Below are 12,807 nucleotides of genomic sequence, written 5' to 3' on the forward strand. Positions count from 1 at the left end.
TCGCTGGGAGGGTGACAGCAGCTGCTCAGGGTTCCCAGGGGCTCACCCCTCTTGCCTCACAGCAGCTCGGGGGTCCGGGGCTCACCCCTCTCGCCTCACAGCAGCTCGGGGGTCCGGGGCTCACCCCTCTCGCCTCACAGCAGCTCGGGGGTCCGGGGCTCACCCCTCTCACCTCACAGCAGCATTCCTTTCATTTTCCGCGGTCATAGCTTCTATAGCTGGGTTAGTGGCTGCGTCTTGGGGATGATCACTGGGCTCCCTAGTTGTCTCCACCTCCTCTGAGCCGTGTATAAGGACCAAGCTGACACGGAACCTCAGTGTGGACACACCTTCTTGTCCAGGCATTTCCTGCTGACTCTTCAGCTGGGCTCCTCCCTCGCACCTCCCAGGCATGCTGGGAAGCCGAGGGTGGCTTCAGGGAGACCACTGGAGACCCTGGGGCATGAGCACTGCTCTCCGGTGTCCCCATACTTTCCTGGCCGCTCTCTTCTGACCTGCACCAGGCTCACTGTGGCTCTCACTGAAGGCGCCTCACTGGGCTCAGAGGCCAGAGCAGAAGAGACCGTGGGGCCTGAGCTTGGAAGGCCCCGGGCCTGGCCCCTGGCCCTGCTGCTGCTCAGCCTCCGTCTGCCAGGGGCCTCCCTACTCAGTTTACCATACCCTGGATCCCGGCTGTGGTGTAACAAACCTGGAGGAAGGGCAAGGTGGGATGAGATGTGGGTGACAAAGGGCATGTTCTGTTCCTGCAGAATTTGTTCCTCATGGAGACTGAGAGTATTTGGGGAAAATCTGGATAGCCAACTAGGTTGGATTAACTCCCCAACCTTGTGAAAATGGCTTAGACTAAAACCATTTCGTCTCAAACATTTGAATGTTCTCTTACATCCTCCAAGGAGTAAAAGCCCACAGCAGACCACAGTGGCCGGCTAACCGCCCCATCACCCTGGGGCCCAGTAAGAGCTGGGGTCTGATGCACTGACACGGAGCGTGCCCTGACCTGGGGGCTCTGTTCTGTAGGACTCCAGAGGGTGTCCTGCTGTCTTGTCCATAGTTACTCTGAAAAGCAAGCAAAACCAGCACAAACCCTGCTGCTGGGAGTGAGAGGGTCTTCGAGGAGGCCGAGTGAGAGTGTGTGCCATTGTATTCACAGCGGTACATGCACCCACACCCGCACCCACACCACACCCACACTTGCATCTACCTCCACGCCCACGCTTACATCCATGCCCACACCCTGGGGCCCCACACTCATGCAGACTGGAGTGGACCTCGCCACCCCACAGCTCACCTGCAGCAGATCCCTGGCTCTTTCTACCACCCTGAGTCATTATCTTTAAAATTAAAGGAACCCCAAACCCCTGAGCCCCAATAGTAACAGAGAAAATATGTTTAAAATCATAACTGAATACACTTTTCTTTTCATCTATTTAAGGATTTAGGAAAACCATGTATTCCATGTGGGAACAAAAACCTGCTTTTCCCTTCATGTGGTGCAATGTGCAGTATCCTAAATGTGTCATATCTTAAATCAATGTGAGGTTTTTAAATAAGAATAGTGTGTGTTCTGGCAGCTTCTGAACTACTGAAGAAGGGATGGGAGAGGCAGCCCAGGCCCCAGGCGTGAGTCTGGAGGAGAGTGGGTGCTGCGGAGCCCCAGGGTAGCTCAACAGCAACTGGCCCTGCTGTGCGGGAGCCTCAGGACCGCTGTTTGGTCTGGGAAGAAAGGAACACGCTTTCTCCCTGGTTATGGTAGGAGTTGCTAGGATCAGAGTAAATGTGTCAAGTCATTTCCCTCATTGCCCTTTGTTTCTCAGTACCCTCCAGGAGGGAAATTTAGAAGAGAAGATAAAACAGCACATCCACCAAATGCCTGAGCGAAGATTCCATGGCCCAGCCCCGCTGGAGGAGATGAGGAAGGCTGCCGAGGATCTGGAAATTGTAAGGATTTCTTGGTTCTGTGTAAAAATTGTGGGGTGTTTTTTTTGTTTTGTTTTGTTTGTTTTTTATTTTTTTGAGACAGTCTTGTTCTGTCACCCAGGCTGGAGTGCGGTGGCACAGTCTCAGCTCACTGCAGCCTCCGCCTCCTAGGTTCAAGAGATTCTCCTGCCTCTGCCTCCTGAGTAGCTGGGATTACAAGTGTACGTACGCCACCACACCCGGCTAATTTTTGTATTTTTAATAGAGATGGGGTTTTGCTATGGTGGCCAGCCTTGTCTCGAACTCCTGGCCTCAAGTGATCCACCTGCCTTGGCCTCCCAAAGTGCTGGGCCACTGCACCCAGCCTAAAACATTGTTTTGTTAAAAATGAAGGGAACCCATTGTGCCTCTTCAGAGCATGCACTCTCTAAAACCATGGGACTGTGTGGAATGTGTCTTATCAGGGTGTGAAAATTCCCAGAATTGCAGTTGGTCACGTGAGAAGGAAAACATTTCAGCTGAGGGGCTGAGCCCTCAAATGTGCCAGGCCACATGGCAGACGGACCTTGGCATCTCGGCACTGGGCATCTGTGACAGGAGTGGCGGCCTGCTGACAGGGACTGGGAACCTGTCCTCTGCACATGTCTGTGGGGTCCTTGCTGGAGGCTTTGCACCCAGCTGAACCAGGCTCTAGGCCCAGGGCTGGGCCATGAGGGGTGCCACTGCAGAGAGGGGCCTGGCTGAGGCCACCTGGAGCATGGCTGACATGCTCAGTGTCTATGTCGGGAGGCCGATATTCATGGGGATCCAAGGCCTCCTGACCAGGAGCCTGCTGACCGGAACTGCTCACAGAAGCGTCTCCTCTATGTCTAGAATGTTAACCATCCTCTCAGCCACTGCCAATGGTGTTTACTCACTCAGCATACGCTGAGGCCCATCTCCTGGTACTTGGAGTGTCCTGGGCCGTGGGAGAGACACAGGAATGAAGGAAAGTGCTTTGCTGCCCGAATTGCTGCGTGGCCAGCCCATCCAGCTGTAGAAGGACACAGCTGCCCTCCCTGGCAGTGAACCTGGATACCCGTGTCCCCACCCTTCTTACAGCCATGAGAACACTGGCCTGTCTTCTCAGGCTACCCAAGGCCCCTGGCTGGTGGTGTCTTCCAGGTCAGTGTGCCATGCCCGAACACAGGTCAGGCTGCTGCGGCCTGCATCCGGGCTGCCCCCAGAGCAAGCAGCACTGTCACGGGGGAGGAAGCAGCCCCGGCCTTCCTGTCCCCACACCCCGTCTGCAGGCTCCATTCCCACCATTTCCACTGTTTCCCTCTCTCCTAGAGCCAGAGATGGGAGAAACGAGGCGTGAGGGCAGGAAGTGGAGCCACTTCATGGAGACCCCACCCAGCCTGACTCGGACCCCAGTTCTGAGACTCTTTTCCTCTCAGCCCAGGGAGTTTGTATCTGCCTTTAGATAAACTCTTCTTCTCTCTGAATCTGTCGTTTATGAGTATGACCTTGTCCTTGGACACCCAAACCTTGCCTCTTAGGGCTTCAAAACATCTGTGTCTCAACCCATCACTTCGCGTTATGGACACAAAAGTCGATTTGGTATTATGAACAACTCTAACCACAGATTTGATACATTTAGTGAAATAGATGAATCCTTTGAAAGACAACATCTGCCAAAACTTACAGAAGAAATAAACAATTTGAATATGCTTGTATCATTTACAGGAATTTAATCAATAATTAATTACCATCGAAAACAGAAATCACAGGCCCAGATGGGTTCACTGGTGAATTCTACCAAACATTTAAGGTTTAAGGAATAAACTATACCAATTCTGTATAATCTCTTCCAGAATATAGAAACAGAGAGAAAACATTTTAACTCATTCTCTGAGGCCAGCATTACTCTAATACCAAAACCATACAAAGATATTACAAGAAAGGAAAACTATAGACCAGTATCGCTCATGAACATAGATGCAAAAATTATCAACATTCAGAAATCAAATCCAGCAATGTATAAAAGCAATCACACACTGTAGTTCAGCATTCAAAAATCAGTTAATGCAATTCATCACATCAGTAAGCTAAACAAGAAAAATCAGGTAGTTTTATCAATAGATGCAGAAAAAGCATCTGACAAAATATAACACCTGTCATGATGAAAACTCCCAGCAAACTGGGATAAGCTGGGAACTTCCTCAGCTTGTTAAAGAGCATCCAGAAAAGACCCACAGCTAACGTTGTTCTTAATGGCAAGAAACTAAACACTTTTCCACTAAGATCAGGAGCAAGGCAAAGGTATTCCCTCTCACTGCTGCTTTTCAGTCTCACACTGGGACTCTTAGCTGGTTCAAGAAGACAAGGCCAGGCGCGGTGGCTCACACCTGTAATCCCAGCACTTTGGGAGGCCGAGACGGGCGGATCACGAGGTCAGGAGATCGAGACCATCCTGGCTAACACGGTGAAACCCCATCTCTACTAAAAAATACAAAAAACTAGCCGGGCGAGGTGGCGGGCGCCTGTAGTCCCAGCTACCCGGGAGGCTGAGGCAGGAGAATGGCAGGAACCCGGGAGGCGGAGCTTGCAGTGAGCTGAGATCCGGCCACTGCACTCCAGTCCGGGCAACACAGTGAGACTCCGTCTCAAAAAAAAAAAAAAAAAAAAAAAAAGACAAGAGAAGGAAATAAAAGGTATACAGACTGGGAAACAAGAAATAAAACTGTCTTTGTTCTCAGATGACATGATTATATATGGAGGAAATCCCAAAGAATTGACAAAAATTTCCTGGAACTAATAAGTGATTATAGAAAAGGTTACAGGATACAAGGTTAATATACATAAGTCAGTCACCTTCCTATGAACCAGCAATTAACAAGTGGAATTTAAGATTAAAAACGTAACATTTAAATTAGCACCAAAAAAAGGGTACTAAGTAAAAAAATCTAACAAAATGTATACAAAATCTATATGAGGAAAACTACAAAACGTTAATGAAGTAAGTAACTAAATCAATGGACAGATAGTCCATGTTCATGGACAGGAAGACTCAGTGCTGTTGGCAGTCAGTTCTTCCCAGCTTTAGGTTTCACATGCATTCCCAATCATCATCTCAGCAAATTGTTTTGTGGATATTGACAAACTGTTTCTAAAGCATAGATGGAGAGGATGAGACGTAGAATATCCAACACAGTACTGATGGAAAAGCAAGTCAGAGGACTGACACCCCCCAACTTGAAGACTCTAGAGCTACAATAGCAGTATGATATTGTCCAAAGAATAGACAAATAGAATAGAGAGCCCCAAAATAGACCCACACAAATATAGTTAACTGATTTGACAGAGGAACAAAAGCAACTCAGTGGAGAAAGCATAGTCTTCAACAGATGGTACTGGAACAACTGCCAAAAACAAAAAAGAATCTAGACATAGACCTCACACCCCTTACAAAAATTAATTCAAAATGGATCATAGACCTAAGCGTAAAATGTGTTACTGTACAACTTTTACAAGATCACATAGGAGAAAACCTAAGTGACCTTGGGTATGGTGATGATGTTTAAATACAACACCAAAGCAAGATCCGTGACAAAAATAATTGATACGCCGGGCTTCATTAAAATCAAAAACTTCTGTTCTATGTAAGACACTGCCAAGAGGATAAGACAGGCCACAGACTGGGAGACAATATTTGGAAAAGATACACCCGATAGAGGACTGTTATCTAAACTATACCAAGAACTCTGAAAATCTCAACAAAAAGGAGCAAACAAGCCAATTAAAAAATGGGCCAAGAATCTGCAGAGACACCTCATCAAAGAAGATGCGTGGATGGCAGATCGGCATGTGAAAAGAAGCTTCACATTGTGTGTCGTCAGAAATGCAAGTTAAGACAAGGAGATTCACCACACAAAAAATCCAAAACACTCACCACCAAACGCTGGCGAGGATGTGGAGCAACAGGAACGCTCATTAATTGCTGGGAATATAAAATGGTACATCCACTTTGGAAGACAGTTTAACAGTTTCTTACAAAATAAATCACACTCTCATCTTACAATCCAGGAATCACACTCCTTGGTGTTTACCCAAAGGAAATGAAAAGTTACGTCTACACCAAAACCTGCACATAGAGATAGCAGCTTTTTTCATAATTGCCAAAACTTGGAAGCACCCAAGATGTCCTTCAGCAGGTGACTGGATAAACTGGAACATCCAGACAGTGGAACACTGCTTAGCACTGGCAGGAAACGAGCCATCAGCAATGAGAAGACGCAGGGGAGCCAGCACGCCAGCGTGAGACGGCCGTACACAGATGGAGATGGTAAAGGGGTCGTGGTGACCGGGTGGGGGTAGTAGGATATTGAGGGGTGAATCAGCAGAACACAAAGGGTTTTAGGGCAGTAAAACTACTCTCCGTGATGCTGTATTGTTGGATCCATGTGGTGATGCGTCTGTCTAAGCCCCACGGACTGTGCCACCCCACACGTGAGCCCGCATGTCGACTGTGGACTCTCGGTGGTGGAAACTACGTCCATGTGTGTGCATCAGGTGTACCACTCCGGTGTGGGATGAAGGCTGCTCTAAAAAAATCAAGTCCTGGTTTTTTAAAGTCTGCTTGGAAATCTGAAACCTGAGAGCTGGCTCTCGTGTCCCCCACGATTCTCCTGTGCTCCCCCGCCCTGGTTACACGCAGAGAAGGGGGGCCGTGAGACAAAAGAGAATGACCCAGAAGGACACTGTGGCAGTTGATCTCAAATGCATACCCCAGGCCACGCCTGTCTCTTCATTGACTTTCATGCCACCTTAGGAGGAAGGCACTGCCACCCATTTCACGGATCAGAAAACAAGACTCCCAGAAGTGCCGTAACTGGCCCCACGGTGACACTGTGAACGGCGGCGCTTTCCATCCAACCTGGGCATGTCTGAATGCAAAGCCAAGGTCCAAATGCTGCACTGTCTTCTTGGGGACGTGAATTGCCACAAATTCACCTCGTGCTTTAATACCTGTCTCGTGTTTTTCTGTGACTAAAAAAAATTCACGTGAAGTTCTTGATGAAGGGTTCAGGTCACCAGCACTGGCTTCTGTCGTGTGCCAACTCCAAGTTACTGCCAAGAGGCAGGGAGGGATGTGCTGTGTCACCCTGCCCAGGAGACAGGGACATGAACACCCGCTAACTTTCCGTGACAGGCTCCTGCAGCGCTTGAGCCCAGGGGATGCCCATGGGGTGGTTCCCTTCATTTCAGTCCTGGCTGGGAGAGCCAGAGGAAGGGGTTTTAAAACTCCCAAGAATGAGTTGGGAAGCAGCTGATCCTGCCCTGGAGGAGGTGAACTGTGTGGAGACAGGTGGTGTTGGCCGTCCACAAGCTCCAGCCATCCTTCTCCTCTGTCCCACTGCCTCTCACAGAGGACCAGGTGGGTGGGTGGGGCAGGGGAGAAGGGACCCTCTGAGACAGTCCAGAACAGTGTGGCAGGCATCCGTGCCACCTGATGGCCTCATTTTTAGGAAACAATCTTCATTATAGTTTTTTCTGAAACTGGACCTCCTGTAGGCTCAGTCCATTCCAAATGACCCTCCCTTTTTCTGCTGTCTACACAGGCCCACTAGCAAAAAAGAAAGGGCTGTGTTCTTTAGACTCAGTAGGGAAGCTATTTGTATAATCCTGGCGAGACGATCATGCTGGCCTTCCCTGCAGGTGAAGCCTCGGGCTTTGCCAGAAGAGTGTGTCTTTCCTTAGAGCCGGGCCCCAGGCAGGGCCTGAGCAAACCTTGCAGCAGCATGAGACGGGCCCTGGCTCCGTGGCTGTGCAGCCAGCCTGTGTGGAGGCTCCGTGGCTGTGCAGCCAGCCAGCCTGTGTGGAGGCTCCGTGGCCTGTGTGGAGGCGCCAGCCTGTGTGGAGGCTCCGTGGCTGTGCAGCCAGCCTGTGTGGAGGCTCCGTGGCCTGTGTGGAGGCGCCGGCCTGTGTGGAGGCGCCGGCCTGTGTGGAGGCGGGCACGCACGTGCCTGAGACGGTTGGCATGTTCCAGGCAGACAACCATCCAAGTGCACACTACGCCTCTAGAAGCAGAGTCTCGTTCTGCCGGCTTCTTCCCCGGCCCCCGTGTTTCCTTCAAGGCCTCTGCGCAGTGCCGTGCATGGTGTGGCGCTAGCGAGGAGTCCTCGGTGACATGGTGTGCGTCGGGAGCACCCACCACCACCCCGTGCGCCCTGAAGCCTAGCCCGTGGGAGAAGGGGATGCCAAATGGGGGAAGTAGGAGGGGCTGGAGTCCAGCCCATGAGCCAGGAGCTTGTGTTTGATTAGAGGGCCAGGATGGACGGGTCAAGGGAGAGAGAGAAGAAAGACCAGAGGGATGAAAAAGCTGCTGAAAACAAACCAGCCACAGACGTGGCCCTTCCAGGTCAACACGGCCCGTTCTGCACGTAGACTGATCTCCACTCTGCCCAGAAGCCACCAGAATGACAGGAGAGGGAACAAAAACGACCTTCACTCCTCAGGACGAGAAAATGGAGAGGAGCCTGCCCTCTTGTCAGGAGGCTCCCCCTTCCCCAGGTCTTTCCTGTAGTAATAGAGCCTCACGTCTCAGCTGGGCACAGGCTGCCCCACAAATGGCCACATTTCTCTCCCTCCCTTGCAGCCAGACATGGGCCTGTGGCTCTGTTCCGGCCGGCAGGATGCGAGCAGATGAGCATGGACGTCCTGAGCTTTGTCCTCTCCCTTCCTGGCTGGAATGCAAACATGATGGCCAGAGCAGGGGCAGCCACCTCAGCCCTCAGGTGGAGGCCGTGGGCCAGGGCTGCAGAGCCAGTGTGCAGTAGTCTGTCTCTGGTGTGGGTGCTGTCCTCTCAGACACACTGCTCCACCTGGTCTCAGTTGCTGTCGTCGGGGGGCTGGCAGGGGAGCCCTGTCCTCACACACGGAGGCCTGGGCGATTTTGCACGAAGGAAGCCCCCTAGTGGTGCAACGTGAAGGGCCTGCCGAACAAAATGCCAGCAAAGATGCAAGGTGATGCAGCCCCAGAGCACAGGAAGACAAAACCAACCACAGAGGGACTGGAAGCAGAGGCCGGGGCGCGGTGGCGCAGGCCTGCAATCCCAGCACTTTAGCAGGCTGAGGTGGGTGGATCACCTGGGGTCAGGGGTTTGAGACCAGCCTGGCCAACATGGTGAAACCCCGTCTCTACTAAAAATGCAAACAATTAGTTGGGCATGTTGGCGCTGCCTGTAATCCCAGCTACTTGGAAGGCAAAGGCAGGAGAATCACTTGAACCTGGGAGGCAGAGGTTGCAGTGAGCTGAGATGGCACCATTGCACTCCAGCCTGGGCAACAAGAGCGAAACTCCGTTTCAAAAAAAAAATTAAGTGGACTCTGTACGGGTCACGATAGGGCCCTGAGTCAGCTTCCCTACTCTGCCCAGCCCACTGACTCCTCCAGCCTACCCAGCAGGAGACAGGGCTGCCTCTAGAGAAACTGACCAACCAAGCGCCATGGTGGTGACAGCGGCCACGTATGACCTAAAGAGCCCTGCAGAAGATCAGGTGCACAACTGACCAGGAGGGCCAGCCAGCTCCGTGGTGCTGTCTGAGATATCAACCAACCAAGACAGAAGCCACCTGGGTGTCCCCCAGACAGCCCCGGCCTGCACTGAGCAGCCAGCAGCTCTCCACCAACACCCCAATCTCAGCCTCGCTCCAGGGCCTCAGTCACGAGTGGTTGCTCAGCTACTGAGGGAAGCCCCAAGGTGAGGGAGAGGCCAAAGCTAGCTGGTTGGGGAGCAAGCTTCAGACGGATGCGGACATTAGGGGACACTTAAAAATGACAAGTCAGAATTAAAATCCCCCCATGGGAACAGACAAATCTGCTGCCATGAAACCCAGCAGGCTGTTTTAGAAAGTGAACACTCAGGCCAGGTGCGGTGGCTCACGCCTGTAATCCCAGCACTTTGGGAGGCCGAGGCGGGCGGATCACAAGGTCAGGAGATCGAGACCATCCTGGCTAACACAGTGAAACCCCATCTCTACTAAAAATACAAAAAATTAGCCGGGCGCGGTGGCGGGCGCCTGTAGTCCCAGCTACTCGGGAGGCTGAGGCAGGAGAATGGCGTGGGCCCGGGAGGCGGAGCTTGCAGTGAGCTGAGATCCGGCCACTGCACTCCAGCCTGGGTGACAGAGCGAGACTCCGTCTCAAAAAACAGGAAAAAAAAAAAAAAAGTGAACACTCAGATAACCCAGAAGAACTCCCAAGGCAAAGTTTAAAATGTGGGAAAAATTTTAAAAATTAAATTAGTCGATGCATAAATCACCCAGGAAGGGGAGATGGGAAGCAGAGATGAGACGAGAGGAAAGGAAGTTAGAGGACGACCCAAGCAGAGCAAAGCATCCGGCAGGTTCCAGCAGGAGAGACGCGAGCAGACGGAGGGAGAGGGTGCAGGAGGGCTCTTCCCGAAGGAGCCAGTGTGCTTCCTGCCAGAAGGGCCCACAGCCGGCACCACGGCTCAGCGTCCCAAACCAGAGCAGGACGGACCCCCCGAGACTCCAGGGAGGGCGGGGAGAGAGGCCCACACAGAACCAGGCACTGGGAGGGAGCTGGTCTCAGTGATGGCACTGCCCTCAGCAGGCACAGGGATTCGGTCCTCCGAGTGCAAGGTCAGGGGTCAGCACACAATAAGACGTTTTCAGACATGCAAGGACTCAAAATGCTGCTTCCCATCTAGCGAGTCTTTCTCCAGAAGCCACTGTAGAATTTGTTCTATCAAAACAAGGGAGTAGATGCTGAGAGAGGAAGGTAAGAATTCCAGAGGAAAGGAAGCTGACCCAGAAGCCCCTGGCCACCGGCTGCTGTGAGAGGGGCCTGTCGGGGGTCTCCCCAGGGAGACCAGGTCAGTCTGAGGACTTGGCCAGTGGAGGAGGATGTTGAGAGAGGTTTTACAGTTGGAAAGGATGTAATGACAGATATAGAAAACAAAGCAAACATTTTTAAAGGAGGCAGTTATGCATCCTACAGGGAATACAGGTTTCTATGGGAAGCGAATAACGTTATCAATGACTATTTACTGGGTCAGTGACAAGTAATATTGACCGAGTCACAGAGCCAGAAGCCATGAGTGCTGCTGTAGTCCACAGTTGTGATATGGAGGGGGAGGCTGCAGGGGTCTCCGGGGACCTGCTGTGATTATGGCTCTATGGAGGGGGAGGCTGCAGGGGTCTCCAGGGACCTGCTGTCATTATGGCTGTATGGGGTGGGGGGAAGCTGCAGGGGTCTTCTCCGAGGACCTGCTGTCATTATGGCTGTATGGGGGGTGGGATGCAGTGCTCTCCAGGGACCTGCTATGATTTGTCTGTATTGGGGGGGAGGCTGCAGGGGTCTCCTGAGACCTGCACTGGAGGTCGTGTCCAACCTGTGCCCCCAGTGAGGCAAGCTGGGGAGGGAGAGGAAAGCCGGGTAGCCCAGGGCTCCTGTGCTTGGAGTGGGGAGATTGGGATTCTGCAGAGGGCTGGAGGGACAGGAACAGGAAGAGCCCCTCCTCAGTTTCTCCACCTGAGGCCCCCTGCAGTGCCCTTCTCAGCCTCACCTTATTCTGCCCAGGGGATTGGCCCTGGACCATGGGGTTTGGAACAGAAAGCCTGCCTCTGGTTTCAGGCTCGGCAAGTTCTTTCTCTAGGAACCCCTGATCCATGGCTTCTGTGTCTGTGGGGTAGAGGTGGCGATTGTGGCCCCATCTGCTTCCCAGGCTTTCAGGTGTGGTCATGGCTGTGGTGATGCTTTCCAACACACTGGGTGTGGCACCAGCCTTCCCTGTGCCCACAGGATGATGCCCTGAGTCTCTGTTCATCCATTGACCTGTGTCTGCACAGGACACCTGGGTGGGGCTGTGGGGACACCAGGATGAGTGGCCATGTGTGTGCCAGCAGAGGGTGGTGTCCTCATGAGGTGGAAGGCCTGGGAGCTGGCTGGAAGTAGGCTGCCGGGCCCCATTGCAGGGAAGACCGTGCCATGATGCGGCTTGCAGGGGCCCCAGGGGAGCAGGACTGGTTCTGCTCACTCCCACACGGCCTGGGCCCCACGTGGAATCTGAACCAGAGACGTATGGATGCCCTAAGTCCTGCCAGCCTTTCTAACGTCTCCCCCTCCTTGTCTCCCACAAGGCCAAAGAGCTACAGGACAAAGTAACGTCTCCCCCTCCTTGTCTCCCACAAGGCCAAAGAGCTACAGGATGAAGTATTAGCCTTGAACAAAGACCGTCGATGGGCGGCCCTCGCTGGAAACCTGTCGCTTGGCCCGCCAGCATCACAGCCACAAAATACATTTTTTAATACAAAATATGAAGAATCAGGAAATGTTCGCAGATACCAGTGACACCGGGTGGCTGGACTAATAGAGACATCTTCAGACAGGAGCCGCTCATTCTTCTTTCCCAGGCGTCGCCTCCTGTGTGGTGGCCGGAAGAGCGCCAGGTTCAGTGTTACCCTTAGGGCTGATTTCTCGGCAGCCTGCTGTTTTCCTTAGACAAGTCCGTGTTCCTCTCCTGAGGCTGTGGAAGATTTCAGCCGTATTAAAAGAAAGGACACTGTGAGCACGTGGTCTGCTTTCACTTCTTTCCGCAGGCTCCTGCCAAGCCATGTGACAGAATGCTCGTGCTCAGGCGCCTGCCTCTCTCCTGCCCTGGAGCCCTTGTTACAACAGTACTCACAGCTTTCATTCACTTAGTTATTTGAGTGTGAGATAGGAGACCAGGTCATCCCATTCCCGCCAAGCCAGAAGTCCCTGCAGCACCACCTTTGGCTAGGAGGGAGGGATAAGAGCCAAAAGGGGCTTCAGGGGAGTGGTTACCCTGCTCCCTGCCCAACGACAGGGCCCTCCTTTTCCCTGCTCCCTGCCCAGCTATGG

The 12,807-nt window shown here is 52.5% G+C and overlaps 1 protein-coding gene across 7 annotated transcripts in view; it reads left to right on the plus strand.

Annotated features, from left to right (window-relative positions):
* The window catches only part of LRRC27 (leucine rich repeat containing 27), a 49,514-nt gene extending 37,021 nt beyond the window's left edge, over nt 1-12,493 (plus strand). For 4 of the 7 annotated variants that reach the window (XM_010359852.2, XM_030940706.1, XM_030940708.1 and 1 more), the window contains 2 exons: nt 1,815-1,938; nt 12,118-12,493. In XM_010359852.2, coding sequence (XP_010358154.1) covers nt 1,815-1,938; nt 12,118-12,276 — 283 coding nt within the window. In that variant the 3' untranslated portion in view covers nt 12,277-12,493. Of the gene's footprint in view, nt 1-1,814; nt 1,939-3,249; nt 3,402-12,065 lie in introns of those variants that run through there. The other 3 variants (XM_010359854.2, XM_010359859.2, XM_030940705.1) reach the window with 2 other exon arrangements.
* The last annotated feature ends 314 nt before the right edge of the window (nt 12,494-12,807 follow it).

Source organism: Rhinopithecus roxellana, chromosome 11, assembly GCF_007565055.1.
Source record: "Rhinopithecus roxellana isolate Shanxi Qingling chromosome 11, ASM756505v1, whole genome shotgun sequence".
NCBI lineage: Eukaryota > Metazoa > Chordata > Mammalia > Primates > Cercopithecidae > Rhinopithecus > Rhinopithecus roxellana.